Source organism: Miniopterus schreibersii (genome assembly GCF_964146895.1).
Source record: "Miniopterus schreibersii genome assembly, chromosome: 3".
Classification (NCBI taxonomy): Eukaryota; Metazoa; Chordata; class Mammalia; order Chiroptera; family Miniopteridae; genus Miniopterus; species Miniopterus schreibersii.
In genome coordinates this window covers 11,302,579-11,320,663 of record NC_138103.1, presented here as the reverse complement: position 1 = coordinate 11,320,663, position 18,085 = coordinate 11,302,579, and the positions used below count along the sequence as shown (strand labels likewise).

Genomic DNA, 18,085 nt, shown 5'->3' with positions numbered 1-18,085 from the left:
CAGCAGCAGCCATGAACTTGGCCAGCCCTAGAACAGCAGTGGCACCTTCCGCTGTGAACCTTGCTGACCCTCGCACCCCTACAGCCCCAGCTGTGAACCTAGCAGGAGCCAGAACCCCAGCAGCTTTGGCAGCTTTGAGTCTCACAGGCTCTGGTACACCCCCAAACGCTGCAAACTATCCCTCCAGCTCCAGAACACCCCAGGCACCAGCCCCTGCAAACCTAGTGGGTCCTAGATCTGCACATGGCACAGCTCCTGTGAATATTGCCAGCTCAAGAACCCCTCCAGCCTTGGCCCCTGCAAGTCTCACCAGTGCTAGGATGGCTCCAGCTTTGTCTGGTGCAAACCTCACCAGCCCCAGGGTGCCCCTTTCTGCCTATGAGCGCATTAGTGGCAGAACCTCCCCACCGCTCCTTGACCGAGCCAGGTCCAGAACCCCACCGGGAGGCCCAGGCTCCAGAACCCCACCAGCTGCCCCAAGCCAGTCTAGAATGACCTCTGAGCGGGCTCCCTCTCCTGTCTCTAGAATGGTTCAGGCTCCTCCCTCACAGTCTGTTCTCCCTCCAGCTCAGGATCGGCCTAGGTCTCCTGTGCCATCTTTTTCTGACCAATCCCGATCTTTGCTTGCCCCAACCACCCCTGTAGCAGGATCTCAGTCCCTCTCCTCTGGGTCAGTAGCAAAGACCACATCCTCTGCTGGTGACCACAATGGCATGCTCTCTGTTCCTGTCCCTGGGGTGTCCCACCCTGAGGGTGGGGAACCACCTGCCTCCGCGGGGGCCCTGCAGCCAGCAAAGGAGCGGCGGAGTTCCTCCTCCTCCTCCTCATCTAGCTCCTCCTCCTCGTCGTCGTCATCGTCATCGTCCTCTTCCTCCTCCTCCGGCTCCAGCTCTAGTGACTCGGAGGGCTCTAGCCTTCCCATTCAACCTGAGGTAGCACTGAAGAGGTAAGGGGACTTGACTTTTAGATCTTTTCCAAGGGGCAGGTTTTGTGGATGGGTCGGGATGGGGAAGGGAACACCCTATTCAGAGGTTCTTGGCTCATTGAGGTGGTATGGGGACCTTAACCATTAAGCTGGGAGTAGAAGAGAATGCTGGGGTGGGGGTGATTGGGGGTGGAATGGGACAGAAAAGTCTCCAAAGGTTAATTCTCTAGAGGATAATGATAAGTTTTCCATCTCTACAGAGGACAGAACTAGAGGAAATGGACTTAATTTTACAGCAGGAGGGATGGCAGTTAGACCTCAAGAGGAACTCCCTGGGCTGGAAGGATCTTCAGAGGTCATCCCATCCCTCTTCCTGCCTCCAGGCAGGACGGCTCCTCCCCCAGCCAGCGCACACACACACAGGAGCCTACCCAAGCTGGTTCTCCAAGGAAGGAGACCACCCAGCTTTGCACCCACACCTGAGCCCAGGGGCCGTATTCCTTCATCAGGGTCATTCTTGAGGTTTAACCTTGATCCCTTGTGCTGCGGACCCCAGCCTGTTGCTTATGTTAGCAGAGGTTGGGTCAGCTTGGGGCCACTGCTCTCCAGAGAATACGCTCACTGGGTCACTGGCTCTCTGGCTTTGGCTGGGAGAGTTCCCAGGGCCTTTTTCAGGCACCCCTCCCCCATTGCCCTTCCTCCCGGTCATGGAAGGTAGGGTTGGGGTTGGGGCAGCTTGTCTCTCCTTGTGACATTGCACTCTTCCCACAGGGTCCCTAGCCCTCCCCCAGCCCCAAAGGAGATTGAACGAGAGGGACGTCCTCAGGAACCGACCCCAGCCAAGCGGAAGAGGCGCACTAGCAGCTCCAGTTCTAGCTCTTCCTCCTCCTCCTCCTCTTCCTCCTCTTCCTCTTCCTCCTCTTCCTCTTCCTCCTCCTCCTCTTCCTCTTCCTCTTCCTCCTCCTCCTCTTCTACTTCCTCACCTTCCCCTGCTAAGCCTGACCCTCAGGCCTTGCCCAAACCTGCAAGCCCCAAGAAGCCACCCCCCGGCGAGAGGAGGTGAGTGCTACCTTGCTTGAGATGGTGGGGGGGATGTGACCCTGGAGTGTGAGATCCCTGCTGGGTGCCTCACATGGACTCTGGTGTCTGGTTGTATGGGAGGAGTCAGGTTCTCTTCTCCCCACTTACTCTGTTGTGCCGTTCTGGCCAAGAAGGGCTGTACCATCCAAGTGGATGCCCCAGCCAAAATTGGGGAGTCATAGGTTCCTTCTTCTCCCTGCCCCTGACATGCAGACTGGTCCCAGGGACTCTAGCTTTTAAGTCTCCCCATTGCTATTGCCAGGGCTCTGGTCTGGCCACCGTCATCTTCTCCTGACTCTGTCCACAGCCTCTTCCCTGTCTCCCTGCCTCCACGCCATTCTCTTCCACACGTAGCCAGAAGAATCTTTCTAAAACGCACATCTGGTTACTTCCCTCCACTCCACAAATCCTTCTGGGACGCCCTGTGGCCTGCAGGATAAAGCCCCATCTCTGCGGGAATGGCGTGTGAGGCTCTACACCAACTGGCCTTGCCTGCCCTGTGTTCTCCTCTCCTGCCCGCCCCCACACATGCCCTCTGCTCCAGCCACACCCAGCGCCTTGCAGTCTAAGGAGAACCCCATGCCTTTGGACATGCTGTTCCTTCTGCCTGGAATTCCCTTGTCCGCCTGGTGAACTCCTCGTTCTGCAAGACTCCGCTCAAACAGCACCTTCGAGAAGACTACCCTGCCCCTTCCCTTCATCTCCCTCCCCTGGGTCCCAGATCTACCTATATCAGTCCCTGCTGGGCTGCTTCCCACACATGAGGCTGAGCGTGCCTCCCTTGGCCTTCCTTCATCACCAGACTGAGCCCCTCCAAGGGCAGGGACTGTCTTTATCTTTGTGTCCCCCACTGTCATCCCGTCCCTCCCCATGCCCTGCCCACTGGGGCACTCGGTGGATGGTATGCGGGCGGATGGGTGAGTGAGCAGACAAAGGTGGGTCTGAGGCTGCCCCGTGTGGTATGAGGTTTGGTGGTCAAGACCTGGGGGGGTGGTCCTGAGTGCTGGCTGGTGGGTTTGGAAGAATGTGGCACTATGGGGGATCTTCTCTGCTCCGTAGGTCCCGCAGCCCCCGGAAGCCAATAGACTCCCTCCGGGACTCTCGGTCCCTCAGCTATTCGCCTGCTGAGCGCCACTGCCCCTCGCCCCAGCCCTCACCACGGGACCAACAAAGGTAGGGCCAGTGGTGTTTTTGCCTCCTGCCAATGGCCAGCCCAGTCTGGCCATTGACTTCTGAAAAACCGTTTTCAGGCTTAAAGATGCTAGAGGTGGTTGTGTGTGTATGTGGTCTGATGTCTGTTCTGTGTTGCAGCAGCAGCAGTGAGCATGGTTCCCGGAGAGGTCAGCGTGGGGACAGCCGCTCCCCAGGCCACAAGCGCAGGAGGGAGACACCTAGCCCTCGCCCCGTGCGGCACCGCTCCTCCAGGTGTGTTTCATCATACTCCAGGACTGAGCTTTTATGAGCTCTGGTTAGGACCTCTGCATTAATGGCATTCTTCTCTGTTGCAGGTCTCCATGAATGTTTTTTGGGAAATCCTACCACACCCCAAGTTCTGGAGCCACAGGGAGTGCCCTCTTTCTCCCCAACAGAGCTGTGTGTGTGGGGGGTGCTTGTAACCCCCCCTTGAATCTTGGCAGCATTTTGAGGGGGCTCCCTTCTTTCTCTATCCTTTTTTTCTTTGTTCCTGTGAAATGTTGATCTCTGTGAGTTTTTCTGGTTCACATGTTTTGGGGGGTTTGGGGTGGGTGGGAATGAGAGTTGCCGGAGGGGAGGATACAGTTCAGGACTCCAACCTGGAGTCAAAAAGGGTCTGGGAGGCACAGTCCCCCCTTTACCCCTGAATTTGGGGGAGGGGGAGATGATGATGGTTTGGGACTTGGGAACTTGTGTGAAGTGTTGTGGAAAGGGGCAAGAGTTACAATTAGTTGGCCCTTACTGCTCCCCAGTGAGATTGTGGCCCCTTCCCCCCAACTTTTCTTCACGTTTCTTAAAGGCATTTTGGTTTTTTAAAATCTGTACAGCAAGAGCAACTTTTTCTGTCAAATAAAAATGAGAAATGCAGGAATTGGATCTATAGACTGTTTTATTAGAGGGTGGAGAAGGGCAGGGAGAAAAGCTGCCCCTTCTATTGACTACAGCCCAGGAACTGTGGGTCCCACGTAGAACCTGCTCTGAAGCCACACTGATTCTAGCTTACACTTTTTCTTCTGGCCTCTGAGCAGGACCAGAGGCAGCTGCCTGGGACGAGGGGTGGACTACAACTGAATGAACAAAGCCTCAAACCTTTTTGTCCCTAGATAGGAGCAGGCTTAAAAACTAGCCTGGGGCTCTGGGTTCCTCCCAGTTCTTTCTCCATGGCCTTTGAGGGGTGGCTGGGGTGGATTGTTGGGCCCAGAGAGCCTGTGGTCCAGCAGGCCAACCAGGCAAGCAAGAGGAGAGGCCGAGGAGCCATCTTGTAGGGAATAAGCCTCACCCGTGATGCCTGGAGTCAGGAGAGGGTGCGTATAAAGAGGCAGCAACCAGGCAGACACCCAAATCTCTTTTATTGGGGGGGAATGGGGCATGGGGGGAGCGGGCCCCAGGCCCTCTCACTGAACGGCTTGTTCGTTGGCACTGCTTCCTGAGTCCTGCGGCTTCATCACGTCAGGCAGCTCTGGCGGGCTGGAGAAGGGCTCGATGCGCAGGGCCTCAAATGCATCATCTGGAGAGGAGAATAGAGAGCTGGAGAGGATGGCCACCTCTAGCTTCTGGCGACCTCCAAGCAAATGTTGAGTTTCTGACCTCCGACATCCAACTGCCTGGATTCAGTGGCCCTACTGGAATGTCTCCCACCTCTACAGGGCTAATTGACCCTGCTCCCTTCCCTGAGTCAAGCCATCCTGGGGCCCTTTCCCTTACCCTCTGCACCCATCTTGTTCCCTTCACTACCCCTCTCTACCAAGAAGTGATTTTAAAAATCAAATCAGACTCTACCATTCCAGCTTGAAATCTTCCAACAGTTTCTAACATACTCCGGATAAAATACCAAGTTTTTGGCATGTCTGTCCAATCACTGTCCTGTGTGCTCCGTGTTCCAGTATAAAGCTCTTTCTGCCTCAGGGCCTTTGTACTTGCTGGCCCTAAGTGTGCCATTCAGTGACATTTAGGGTTTAACTCAAACATCACCTCAGAGGCATTCCCCAACCACTCCATATAAGCAACCACTCCGCATCCCAATGCCCTGTGCATTGCCTTGGGAGCACTTAACTAGCTGAAATGGCCTTTTTTTTTTTACCAGCTGCTCTGCCCACTGGAACATAAATGTAAAAATTCTCAAAATATTAGCAAAACAGCCCGGCCGGGCGTGGCTCAGCGGTTGAGCGTCGACCTAGGATCCAGGCGATCCGGGTTCGATTCCCGGTCAGGGCACATGCCCAGGTTGTGGGTTCGATCAATGACTCACTCATCATTGATGTTTCTCTCTCTCTCTCCCCCTCTCCATTCCTCTCTGTGAAATCAATAGAGATATATTAAAAAAAAAAAAATTAGCAAAACAGATTCAATAGTACATTAAAAATTATACACCATGACCAAGAGGGATTCATCTCAGGGATGCAAGGATGGTTCAACACCCCTAAATAAATGTGATACATCATATTAACAAAATAAAAACCATATGATCACCTCAATGGGTGCAGAAAAAGCATGACAAATTGAACACCCTTTTATGACAAAAAGTGACTATAGAATGAACGTATCTCAACGTAATCAGGCTACATATGACAAACCCACAGGCAATATACTCAGTGGTGAAAGCCTGTCAAAAATTAAAATAAATGGAGCCACTGCAAGATAGAGCCAGAGCTGTCACACCTGAGGAACTGCCTTGCACGTCTTATGCCTCAAATCTTTGGAATGTTAAGGCAAAATAACCTTTGGGGTGGACCCAAATCAACATTGTGCTCTAAAGAACTGTTTGGAAATATAACTGAAGACTATTGGACTAAAAATTTAAAACATTCTTTAGAATTAACATTGCCATGTTATTTGCACCAATAGAAATAACTTCCTTCCACTGATGTAATTGTTTCCCTTTCTCATAAATACCTACTGCCTTTGTCTCCTAATCAATTTTTGCTTCTGCATGAATCAGTGTTTCCCAAGTAGGTATCCTTTTTTTTGAATCTCAAATAAATGCTCGTTACCTTTCATTTTCAAAGGCCCTTTTTAAGGCTAACAAGCTAAAGATCAGAACAAGACAATGATGCTTACTATCACCACTTCTATTCAACATAGTACTGGAAGTCCTTGTCACAGCAATGACAAGAAAAAGAAAAGGCATCAAAACCAGAGAGGAAGTAAAATACTCAGTATTTGCAGATGACACGATACTGTGCAGAAAACCCTAAAGACTTCACACACACAAATAGTAGAACTAATAAATTAATTCAGTGAAGTTTTGCAGCATACAAAATCAATATACAGAAATGTGTTACATTTTTTTTTTTTTTTAATCTTTATTGATTTCAGAGAGAGGAGGGGAGAGAGACAGAGATGGAAACATCAACGATGAGTCATTGATCGGCTGCAGCCCACAACCCGGGCATGTGCCCTGACCGGCAATCGAACCCCGATCGCCTGGATCCTAGGTTGACGCTCAACCACTGAGCCACGCCTGGCCGGGCTGTTACATTTCTATATACCAATAACGATCAGGAGAAATTAAGAAAATCCTCACCCTGGCCAGTTTGCTCAGTGGTTAGTGTCAGCGCACAAACCAAAGGGTCATGGGTTCAATTCACAATAAAGGGCACGTACCTGGGTTGCAGGTTCGATCCCTGACCCCAGTTGGGGGCACATGCAGGAGGCAACCAATTGATGTTTCTTGCCCTCCCCCCCAAAGTCAATGGAAAAAATATCCTTGGGTGAAGAGTAACAACCAAAAAAAAGGCAAGAAAGAGAACAATCCTATTTACAATTACATCAAAAACAAAATACCTGCACAGCCGGCATGGCTCAGTAGTTGAGTGTGGACCCAAGAACCAGGAGGTGACAGTCTGATTCCCAGTCAGCACATGCATGGGTTGCAGCTCGATCCCCAGTAGGGGGCGTGCAGGAGGCAGCCAATCAATGATTCTCATCACTAATGTTTCTTTCTCTCCCTCTCCTATCCTCTCTGAAATCAATAAAAACATTAAAAAAAAAACCCAAAACCTGAAATATACCAAGAGGTGAAAGACCTGTACTCTAAAGATACAAATAAATGGAAGGTATGATACACCTTGCTCATGGATTAGAAGGATAAATATTGTTAAATGTCCTTACTACCTAAAGCAGTATGTAGATTCAGTGCAATCCCTATTAAAATACCAACGGCATTCTTCTCTGAATTAATTCTCAAATTTATATGGAACCACAAAAGACCCTGAATAGCAAAAGAAATCTTAAAAGTGGGAGGTACCATACTCCCTGATATCAAACTATTATTACAAAGCTACAATAATCAAAACAGACACATAGACCAATGGAATAAAATGGAGAGCCCAGAAATAAATCCATAACAAGGGAGGCAAGGATATACAATGGGGTAAAGACAGTCTTTCACTAAGTGGTATTGGGAAAACTGGACAGATACATTAAAAAAATGAATTTTTTTCCTGAGGTGATGTACACTTTCTTACACTGTACACAAAAATAAGCTCAAAATGGATTAAAGACTTAAATGTAAGACCTGAAACCATAAAACTTCTAGTAGAAAACATAGGCAGGAAACTTTTTGAAATCGCTGTTAGCAATATCTTTCTAGATATGTCTCCCATATCTAGGGAAACAAAATAAAAAATTAACAAATAAAACTACATCACATAATAAAAAGGCTTTGAACAGCAAAAAGGTTTTGATCATTTTCATTAGATCAAAATGAAAAGACAACCTACTGAATGAGAGATGTCTGCCAATGATACAACCAATAAGCAATTACCCAAAATATATAAGGAACTCATACAATTTAATACCAAAAACCCCCCACAATCCAATGAAATAAAATGGTCAGAAGACCTGAATAGGCATTTCTCCCAAGAGGACATATAGATAGCCAACAAACATGAAAAAATGCTTAACATCACTAATCATGCAAATTAAAACCACAAGATACCACCTCTTGCCTGTCAGAATGGCTATCATCAACAAATCAACAAGTGCTGGTAAGTGAAGAATAGGGAACCCTCATACATTGTTGGTGGGACTGTAAACTAGTACAGCTACTACGGAAAACAATATGCAGATTCCACAAAAAATTAAAAACAGACTACCATATGATCCAGCAATTCTACTTCTGGGTATTTATCCAAAGAAAACAAAAACACTAAATTGAAAAGATATATGCATCCCTATGTTTACTGCAGCATTAGTAGTAACAGCCAAGATATGGAAGTAACCTCCATGTCCATCAGTAGATGAATGGATAAAAATGACAGGGTGTGTGTGCATGTATGTATATACATATACATACAAAATGGAATTATTATTCAGCATTAAAGAAAAATGAAATTTTACCACTTGCAACAACATGAATGGACTCAGAGAGTATTACAAATACCTATAATTTCACTCATATATGGAATCTAAAAAACCAAAACGAATAAAGAAACAAAACAGACCCATAGATACAGAGAACAAGCTGATGGTTGCCAAAGGGGTGGGGGGGAAGGCGGATGGGAATAAAAGAGGGTAAAAAAGTCCTCTGTAAACGTAAACTGGTATCATGAATAGGAATATTTGAATATTTCATGAAATAGGCTTCAATTTCTATAAGCATCTTGTTTGTTTCTCTTTTTTGTGTGTGGGGAAACAAACACAGTCAAGGGGATATTGCCTGATGTTTGTCGACTGGAAAGACACTGTCCTGAAGAATTGCAAGCTTCCTGACGACCCCTTAACTTTGGCTATTCACCCTGCCTGGCTGGGCTGCTCCGCTCACCTGCCCGGAAGGCCAGCCCCACAGTGGCTGGAGCCTGTGGCCGAGCTGTCTGACTGGTGAAGCCACACTCGCCCAGTGTCTTGCCGTCATCCAGAAGTTGGTCATCCTGAGGAGAGAAGCAGGCAGGGTTTCAGGAGAGGCCCCAGGCGGGTCAAGTCCCAAAGACTTCTCTGGTCAGCAACTACAGTGGGCATCAAAAAGGGTAGACAGCCCCAAATAGGGCCCAGGACCACCCCAGAGTTTATCAAATACTTTCCAGGGCTACACTAAAGACTTTCCAAATCGGAACCTCCCAAAGTAGGGCTCTGGAATGTTTTCCCAAACTCCAGGTGAATCTAATTCCAGGAGCCAGTTACTCAATCTGGTCACATGCAGACATGGTTTGAATCCCAGCTCTGCCACTCTGGACAAAGTAATCCTTTTGATGTGAAGTTTCTTTATCTATAAAATGGGAATTACTGGAATTCCCAACTGAGGGCAGCCAGGTTTCAATGAGTGAAGGGTTATAACGTGGAACTATCACAGATGGCAGGAAGGGTAATATTAGGGAAGCCCCAGTAGGTATCAGGGAGAAAAAGTCTTTAAATTTAAAGGCCAAGGGAGTGGAAGTTCAGCCTGGAGGGAAAGGACAGTTTCCCAGCCATTTCCAGCCAATATGAGATCAGCACACTTAGGTGAGGGATCTCATGCTACCAAAGACTTGAATCTGGGGCTGACACACCAGGTTCAACGAAAAACCCAAGCCACAAGCCATCCTTGCTAAATAACTCCAGTTGGTTGTAAGAGAGAAGGGGTGGGGATGGGGCTTTTAGAGTATAAGCAAGGTTGGGGTGTAATAAACTGTTGTGTGAAGAACTGGTGGGACCTGACTCATCCATCCAGACACTCTTCATTTCTTAGTATTAAGGAGTGTCTGGGGGAGGGCAGTGTGATTCTTGATGGGCCTGCAGAGGATTAAGGGTATCTGGAATCAAATCCTGGCCCTGCCAATGACCTTGGGCTGTTAAGTGGCCACCTCGTCGAGCCTCAAGTTTCCTTAACAACAGAGCAGGGATGCCAAGAGCCCGCACGTCGCGGGTGGGACCGTTGTAGGGATCAGATGCGAAGTTGGCCCTAGGCGCTGAGCACAGGGCCTGGCGAGCGACCCTAATGCCATCCTTAATCGAGACCTCCCGTGGGGCGAGCGCTCGCTATCGGTGCTTCATCTCCCCGAGTTCGAACAACGGCCCTACGCGGGGGAGGTTCAGACTGCGGCGCCCACTACTGTTTACCTCAACGACGCTGCCGCCGTGCGCCTACGGCCAGGCTCGGGGCGGCGGTTCCCGGCAGAGTGCGCCCCTGGCCCCAGCCCTCGCCAGGCCCCCGCCCACCCGGAACCAGCGGGGCCGCACCTTGTACAGCCTCTGCTCGTCCGGCGGCCGCTTGAGGATGCCCTCGACGATGCGCTTCAGCTCGTACACGGTGCTCGACTCCTTGGCGTCCGTGAAGATGGTAGTTTTGTGGCGCCGGATCATAAGAAACACGTCCTGGGGACAGCGGACCGGCATAAACGCGGAACCCGGGCCCCCCCCCGCGAGGTCCGCTGCCCCCGCCGCCCCCGGCCCCGGCCCAGCGCCCCTCCCCCAACACCCGCTCACCATCGCAGCAGCTGCCTCTCCCACTCGACGCGCCGGCGCGGCCGCGCTCCGCCCCGTTCCCGGCGGCCGGCGCGCTGGCCCCCAGCGTCCCCCGCGCCCGGAGGCCCCGCCCCCGAAGACCCGCCCCTCGGCCGCCATTTTAAGTGATCACAAAGCGGGTCGCTCCAGCCGTATGGCCGGCCGCCATCTTGGCGCCGTGGCGCGGGGCTTTGTCGGTTGGCCGGGTGGCAGAGGTGGTGGGAGTCGGGCGGGGATGGAACGCGGGAGGGACGTGGGAGGAGGGGGAGAAGGAGGTGGCGCCATCTTGGGAGTGGAGAAGACTAGGTCCCTATCTCGATCAGTTAGGGGGACCCCTGGGCACAGGCCCAGCATTCTTTTGTTAATATGGGGGGCTCGCTTCGTGAGCGTAGGTTACTCCCACATCCAGGGAGAGTGAATGAATGATATGCCTCTTGGCCATCAGGGAGGCAGGACATTCGCATCTCAGTGAGACCTGAGCTGCCGTACTGGGGGGTCTGACTCATGATTCCAGGTCTCTGGCGGCCATTTTGAAGAGGTTTTAAATTCTGGACCTCCAGCCACCGTAGAGGATTGCCACCATTTCCCCCGCCCCAGCCTTGGGTGTCAGTCTTTCCTCTAGTTCGGAGAGGCTTTATGGCCTGTAAGGCCCCAGGAAGCTGCTGTTGGTGTTAGGGGATGGGCCAGGTGAACTAACTGGGGAGAAGCAGCAGGCCTAGTGGAAGTTAGTGCTCGGCTGCCTAGGAGGAGCAAAGGGGAACTCCTTGGCCCCAGGGGCCTTAGGCACTTGGGCTCCAGGCTTATTTCCCTGGCTAGCTGCCTTTCTACGGGAGCATCCTTACCGATGACAGCTCAGCCCTTCAGTGTTGGACACTGTCCTGTGTCACCCCCAATTGCAATCATGCTAGAGCGAGGCATAGGGGATTTTCTTTTACTTAACCACTCCCCAGGAGAGGAGGAGCCCAGCTGGGTCATTGCTGGCGTGTATCAGACTGTATGCCGTGGCACCCAGAGAGAGGAGCCAGTGGATGGCCCTGCAGTTATTGGGGCTGCAATTTGAGAATTCTTGAGAGTGGGCAGAATGCTGCTACCTTGGCCCTGAATCAATCTGGTGCTCGCCGCACAGGCTCTGGGCTCAAACCAGCTGGTATTCAAGTCCTTGTTCCAACGCTGACTGTGCAGCTTTGGGCAGCTAACCTCGCTCACCAAGGTCCACTTTCCTTCACTTCAGGATAGGAAACTGACCCTTTTAAAATTTCGTAGAGCCTCTCCAAGAGTTAGTGCTAAATAGACATTTCCTGAACACTTAACTGTAGTTATTTCTTCTACCCGCTTGCTCCTCAGGAACCCTCTGAAGTCCCTTCTTCTCCTGTGAGTCCTCCCTCCTTGGGCCTCAAGGCAGCAGGCGCTCCCTGTTAGCATGCCATCCCCAGGCTGACATCCACCTGGGCTTCATCCCCTGACTCAGGAGGTGGTGGACACATAACTGGTGGGGCGAGTCCTTGGCCACCCTGAAAGATTCCTTCTTAATATCAGCATCTTTGTTTACAGAGAGTTGGAGGCTTTAGTTCCTGTGTTGCTGAGGATGGAGGGGAAAGGGGAAGTGGGGTGTGAATGGTGAGGGCCAAGGAGGTTCTCAGAGGCAGCCAGTAGACTTCCCAGAATGAGGCAGATAAAGACTGAGTCCAGGGGTTGGGGGGGGGGGTGCTCTTCTCCACCTGTGATGTTCAGGCCCAGCTGCAGCCTGAGTACATCTTTCTGAAGTTGTACTTGTTGCAGACCATCCTGTAGACAACTGACTTGGGGTTGGCCCAGCTGGTGCCCCAGCTGATGTTCATCAGGAGTTACCCTGGGGGTTGGGGCAGCCATCTTAGCCCCCACCCCATCCCCCTGAGGATCATGCCTGTCCCCACCCACCCTCCAGCAGACCAACTGGTTGAAACCCCAGGTTATTTAACTGTGATCTTGGGCAAGGCACTGAACCTCCACCTGTTTTTCCATTCATGAAGAGAGAATACACAATTGGGCCCCTTAAGACATTTGGGAGTATTAATGAATTAATGCACAAAGAGCATAATGCCAGGGTTTGAGTAATGACAGGTGTCTGATTAAAGCTGTATCAGGTGACCCCTTCCTGGGAGAGGTGAGTCCTTCCCTTCAGAGAGGTGTCTCTGTCCGCTTGGGCTGGTTGCAGGAGGTGAATGCAGGCATCCTATCATTCAGTGCAATGATATTTCCTACACAGTGGTAATGGGGTGGGGGCGTGGTTTGAGGGGATAGCAGGGGCTGACCACCCCTCAAACCCCTGTGCTCTATGATCTTTCTGGGTGTAGGTATGTACTCCCACCTAGAGGCCACGACAGAATGGGAATCTCAAGATGGCAGGTGAGCTGGCTGGTCAGCTGCTCTTGCTTCTCTGCCCAGAAAGGCCTCGGCCCTTTCTGCCCCCTTGCCTCAACCACCCAACATTCACGACAGGTATCCTCCAAAGTAAACCTGTAGGGGCTTGGCCTTGATGGGCCTTTTCCTATTTTTTTTTGACATTGATTAATAAACAATAATTATAAATGACCACTAGTAATGTGCCTCTCATTTGTAGTGTTTTACAACTAACTAATCTCCATGAGGGAAGTGATATAACTCAGTGTGGAATTTGAGTCAGTTTTCCATGTTCAATTCTGGCTCCACCTCTTCCCTGCTGTGCGCCTTAGGGCATATCACTTAACCTCTCAAGGCCTGTTTTCCACCTTTGACATGGGATGTGAAAACACTTATGAGAGCCCATCCATGCCTGGTACAGCATACATGCTCAGTGGGCGGAATCGTGATTGCTGTAGCTGTCAACTTGACTCTTCCAGCATCCTCGATAAGGTAGGTGTTACCAGTTTAGGTTATGGATGGGGAAATGAGGTTGAATCAGTATTCTTGGGAGAAACAAGGCCATCCGGTTGCAGCACCACAGATGGGAGTAGGTGGGCAACTAGGAAATGCCTGCCTTGGACAGGAGCATAGCATCCCCTGTCCTTGGAAGTTACCAGGACCACCCTTTCCATCCCAGGTGGCACAGTCTTCACCTGGCAGGTCAGGCAGTCTGGTGAAGCCAGGGGCAGGATGCAGGGCCAAGCACCCCTCCCCTGCCCCCCCACTGACCTTGCTGACAGGATACTGCAGTACAGGGTGTCATGCCAGTGAGCCTGCCAGGCTGAGAAGTGCTGCAATTTGCCCATCCCCACAAGGCTGCCACACCAGGAACCAGCCAAGAGGAATGGGTCTGGGAGGCCACATTATTAGGGTGGAAGTAGAGACAACAAAGAGGGTAATCTACCCTCTACCAGTCCTAGTTCCCTCTGGAATCAGACCACCTGGGTTCAAATCCCAGTCTCCTATCTACCAGTTACATGACTTTGGCCCTCAGTTTTCTCATCTGACATGGGAAAACAAACCTACCTCATAGAGCCTCAGGTGAAAAACCCATTGATATGGTCCAGTAAAGCCCTCTGCACAGTGTCTAAGAGCCTGACCAGGAGTAGCTTATTTCTTCTCATTCACTGACCCCTGCCCTGCCCTGCCCAGTTCCTACCCCCCCCCCCCAGGTGGTGCTTCAGAAACACGACTCTGAATTACTCAAATCACAGTCTAAGGCTGAGGAACCATGGCTCCAGCCCCTGGCTTGTTCTCATCTCAGTGCTTTGGGAGGCATCCCTTGGCTGGCCTCAGACTGAGAAAGAAATGGGAGAATGGCCAGGATCACCCAACAGGGGCCCTCTGGGTCCCACCACAGATATGCCCACAGCCTTTTGCAGGCTGGTCTGTTATAGCCATACCCTGTCTGGGCACCCTGGTCCCTGATGACACCCCAGGAACAGCCAAGCTCTACACCAGATGGATGGCCCTCAGCCTGGGGGAAAGAGCAGCCTGGAATTCCCTGCTGCTCCAGTCCATAGAAGCACTGCCTGGCCTGGCCTACAGCAACCCAGCAGTGACCACCTGGTGCAGCTATTTTCTCCCCTGGGAGAAAAGGGAGGGAGACAGGCTTAGGCCTCTGTGGGGGCAGCTGCACTTGGGCCTGCCCCACTGGCTGTATCTCTGATGATGGCCTTCCCGATCCCTCTTCACCCACTGCTGCTGTCAACTCCAAAGATGCTGCTTTGGATTTCCCAGGTTTTGTTAAGTTTCTTACTCTTCCTGCAGCTTTGGAAACTTAGCTCTATCTACAGGAATGGGTGATCCTTGGCCTGGGAATGAGGAGATGGCAGGTCTCAGACACAGGAAGGTGGGCAGAGAGCTGTAAAGGGTCTAAGCCAGTCTTCAAATACAGAGGTTGGAGGTCCTGGGCATGGAGGTTCTGGCCAATGCTAGGACCCAGCCCCAGGCTCCCCCAGGGCATGGATGGGATAATGACAGAAACAACAACAGCAGAAACTCCAGCCAGGCTGGCCTGGGTGCTCCTAACCTCTTTTGGGCAGAGGGCATGATTCCAGGCCCAGACTCCTGAGCCTGGTGGAGGCCTACCCTGCTCAAGGCACCTTCATTGCGGTGGGGCAAAATCTAGGTTCATTTCCTATTGTGTAACCAATGACTACAAACATAGTGGCTTTAAACAACACAAATTTATTAAATCACAGCTCTGTGGGCCAGAAGTCTGGTTTGGCTCAGCTGGGTTCTCTGGGTAGGGTCTCACCAGGCCAAAATCAAGGGCTTGGCCTGGTGGGCTCTCATTGGAGGCTGGGGGAAGAATTTGCCTCCATGCTCAGTTTCCCTTTGCCTGAAGGCTGTCAGCCAAGGCTGCCCTCAGCTCCTGGAGGAGCTTGTGACCCACCACCACCATCTTCAAAGCTAGCAATGGAAAACCATCTCTTTGGTGCTGAATCCCTCTGTACTTCGAATCTCCCTGACTTCCTCCAGAAAAAGAGGGGCACACAGGCCAAACCAGAATGCCACTTACCCATCTCTGGGAGCCCAGGCCCACCCATGGCTGGAGCTGCAGAGGGTAAATGAGCAGGAAGTTGAAGGTAGGAGTGTGAGACCCCCACACATGGGAGGCTCCTGGAGCAGGGCTGGCAGCTCAGGTTTGGTGAGCCCCAAGGAAGGTAGGGGATGGGGAGATGGAAGGACGGATGGCTTCTTAGTTTTATCAGGCCTCTGAGCCTCAAGTCAGAAGTGGTGGGGTTGGGGGATGTGCAGGTCCCTAGAGGGACCAAGAAGCTGAGGAGCTCCAGCATCTGACTCGAGGTCAGTGTCACCACATCAGTGGTTGAGGCAAGCCTGAATCCAGCGGCTATAAATGGCTACATTGGTATAGACACCTGGACGGTAGGGCAGGGCACAGCCCTTGCCCCAGCTCACGACGCCCACCAGGACCCAGCGCCCAGACTTCAAGCAGGTCAGGGGTCCCCCAGAATCACCCTGTAGGAGAAAGGCAAGCTTTGGTCCCAGCCCTCTGAAGACTATGATGGCAGTCCTAAGGTTCATCCCCCAGGTGGTGCATCTGGGTTGGGAGCCAGGACACTGAGCCTGGAGGTAGCACCTCCTTGGTCCTGGGTTCAAGGGAGGTAGGATACTGGGCACAGGAGCATGGACTCCAGAGGTTCAAGGCAGCTTCACGCACCTGGCAGGCATCCTTGTGGCCCTGGGTGTAGCCAGCGCATAGGTTCCCTGGTAACACTATGTGCTCAGCATGGGGCACGTTGGTGCCTACGTGGTAGAGGTGGTCGCAAGTGTGCGCATCCAACAATGGCACTCTTACTCCTTGAAGAGGTCGCCACTCTGGGAGTGGCACTGGGAGGGAAGAAGGGGGACTTATGAGAGATGAGAGAGGGCGTGGCAGTAGGAGGGTGGGTGGGAGAAGCCTCACCTGGGAATCTAACTTGCCAGGACTGGGAGGAGTTTGGGGTGCCTGGAGGTTGCACTGGGTCCCAGATTGAAGTAGTGGTGGGTGGGATTCCCGGTTAGAGGGAGGGTTCCCCCAGTGCCCGCCCTCTGCCTCACCTCCTGGGAAGAGGCTGCCCCAGCCAGTGACCCAGCACAGTGTCCCGGGAGGCGGGCAGGCCCCGGGCTCCGGCAGGCAGACGGGCTGGACTCGGGGGCTCAGGGGCACCGGGCGGCGCAGCTGTAGCAGTGCCAGGTCGCCACGGGCCCGGTCCTCAGAGTAGTCGGGGGGCAACAGCATCCTCTGCACGGGTGCCGAGACTGCAAGGGCCGAGGCAGGACCCAGATGAAGCGCCCCGAGGCGCACGCGGTACTCAGACAGTGGCGCCTTCCTGCGTGACAGGAGCGGGGCTATTTAGAGCACCCCTCCTCCACCTCCAGTAGCGCCCCAAGTCCGCGCTGCTCCCTGGAGCCGGCACCGTCCCGCGCCTCCGCTAGGTGGTGCCCCGATTACCCTGGGCCTTGCGGGAAGCTCCCCTCTCCCCCCATTCCCTTATCCCCTCGCTCCAGCCTGACCTCTGGAAGCAGTGCGCCGCTGTCAGCACCCACTGGGGGGCGATGAGCGAGCCCCCACACACATGCACCCCGTGGTGCTGGATGCTCGCCTGCCACGGCCACTCTCCTGCGCGGGCGTCCTGGCCCCCTACGATCCTGCTGGATGCACGAGGCTGCCCGCAGACTGCGAGAGGACAAGGGGGACGGCGAGGGTGGGCGAAGGACTGGAGGCGTGGGAAGCGGGGGCCGGGAGACACAGAGCCAAGGTTAGGGAGGGGTCGGCTCAGGGGTGGGTATGGGGCCCCTGAGGCTTCCTAACCTGCAGACTCCAGCGTCCCAGCAGCTCCTGGAGGAGGAAGTAGGGAAGGCACTGGATTATGGATTTGGTGTTAGATAACAGGGTGAGGGGAAGGGAGGCTACAGATTAGGAAGGAGGGTGGAACATAGTTGTTGCATTAGTCTGGTGCCAGGATTTTGTCCAGCAGGTTACCCAATTTAACTCTCCCCAGAGCACTGTGAGGTGGGGATTTTATACCCATTACACAGATGAGCACATCTGGGTTTGGAGAGCCCAAGGTCAATGACAAAGAGAGCTTGAACCCTTGAAGCCAAGATTAGGATGCCCTGGAATGCTCTATGGGAACCAGGCCAGAGAGGGGTGAGATGGGACATCTGGTAGCCAAGGTCCCTGTGGTCAGCACCCATTGCCCCTGCCCCACACTCACCCAACAGCAGTAGGAACAGGACCTGAAGGCAGGAAGTCCCCCTCATTCTGTCTTTAGGACTGGGCTGGGTAAAGGTGGCACTGCCCAGGGCTTAGACTCTGGTAGGAGCCTGCAGAGAGAGGGAGGGTCCTAGCCTAGAGCACTAGCCTCCTAGAGGCCCTTCTGCCTTCCCTCAGCCCCTAGTTGGTCCCAGACTTATCCCCATGGCCCAGGCTCTGTCTGCTTTCCAGGCCCCAGGCACCACCCCTGCCCCCATGCCCTTTGAGACTTGGGCACCCTAGGCTCCAGGCAAGCCCCTTCCCCACCTTTTATTTCCATT

The 18,085-nt window shown here is 52.7% G+C and overlaps 3 protein-coding genes across 3 annotated transcripts; 1 reads left to right on the top strand and 2 right to left on the bottom strand.

Annotated features, from left to right (window-relative positions):
- Positions 1–1,196: 1,196 nt before the first annotated feature.
- LOC308554762 (uncharacterized protein) lies at positions 1,197–4,070 on the top strand. Its single transcript, XM_081132283.1, has 5 exons — positions 1,197–1,447; positions 1,697–1,984; positions 3,065–3,178; positions 3,317–3,430; positions 3,514–4,070. The coding sequence occupies exons 1-5, from the start codon at positions 1,230–1,232 to the stop codon at positions 3,521–3,523; spliced, it is 744 nt and encodes a 247-aa protein (XP_080988409.1). The 5' UTR covers positions 1,197–1,229; the 3' UTR covers positions 3,524–4,070.
- A 461-nt stretch (positions 4,071–4,531) lies between these two features.
- On the bottom strand, positions 4,532–10,679 carry ELOB (elongin B). The gene is made up of 4 exons (XM_081132284.1): positions 10,601–10,679; positions 10,355–10,489; positions 8,964–9,069; positions 4,532–4,706 (listed from the first exon to the last, which is right to left on the bottom strand). The coding sequence occupies exons 1-4, from the start codon at positions 10,601–10,603 to the stop codon at positions 4,594–4,596; spliced, it is 357 nt and encodes a 118-aa protein (XP_080988410.1). The 5' UTR covers positions 10,604–10,679; the 3' UTR covers positions 4,532–4,593.
- Positions 10,680–15,865: 5,186 nt separating this feature from the next.
- LOC308554487 (serine protease 33-like) lies at positions 15,866–17,812 on the bottom strand (the record flags this gene model as incomplete). The annotated part of the gene is made up of 6 exons (XM_081131718.1): positions 15,866–16,024; positions 16,227–16,396; positions 16,607–16,878; positions 17,063–17,225; positions 17,361–17,387; positions 17,767–17,812. 6 exons carry the CDS (start codon positions 17,810–17,812, stop codon positions 15,866–15,868), a joined length of 837 nt encoding a protein of 278 aa, XP_080987844.1.
- Between the last annotated feature and the right edge of the window lie 273 nt (positions 17,813–18,085).

Coding starts and splice junctions, on each gene's coding strand:
- LOC308554762 (XM_081132283.1), top strand. CDS start 1,230: ATGGCAGTTAGACCTCAAGAGGAACTCCCTGGGCTGGAAGGATCTTCA. Junction 1,985..3,064: donor CCACCCCCCGGCGAGAGGAG/GTGAGTGCTACC, acceptor TCTGCTCCGTAG/GTCCCGCAGCCCCCGGAAGC. Junction 3,179..3,316: donor TCACCACGGGACCAACAAAG/GTAGGGCCAGTG, acceptor TCTGTGTTGCAG/CAGCAGCAGTGAGCATGGTT.
- ELOB (XM_081132284.1), bottom strand. Junction 9,070..10,354: donor ACGAGCAGAGGCTGTACAAG/GTGCGGCCCCGC, acceptor TTCTCTCCTCAG/GATGACCAACTTCTGGATGA. Junction 4,707..8,963: donor GGGGCTGGCCTTCCGGGCAG/GTGAGCGGAGCA, acceptor TCTCCTCTCCAG/ATGATGCATTTGAGGCCCTG.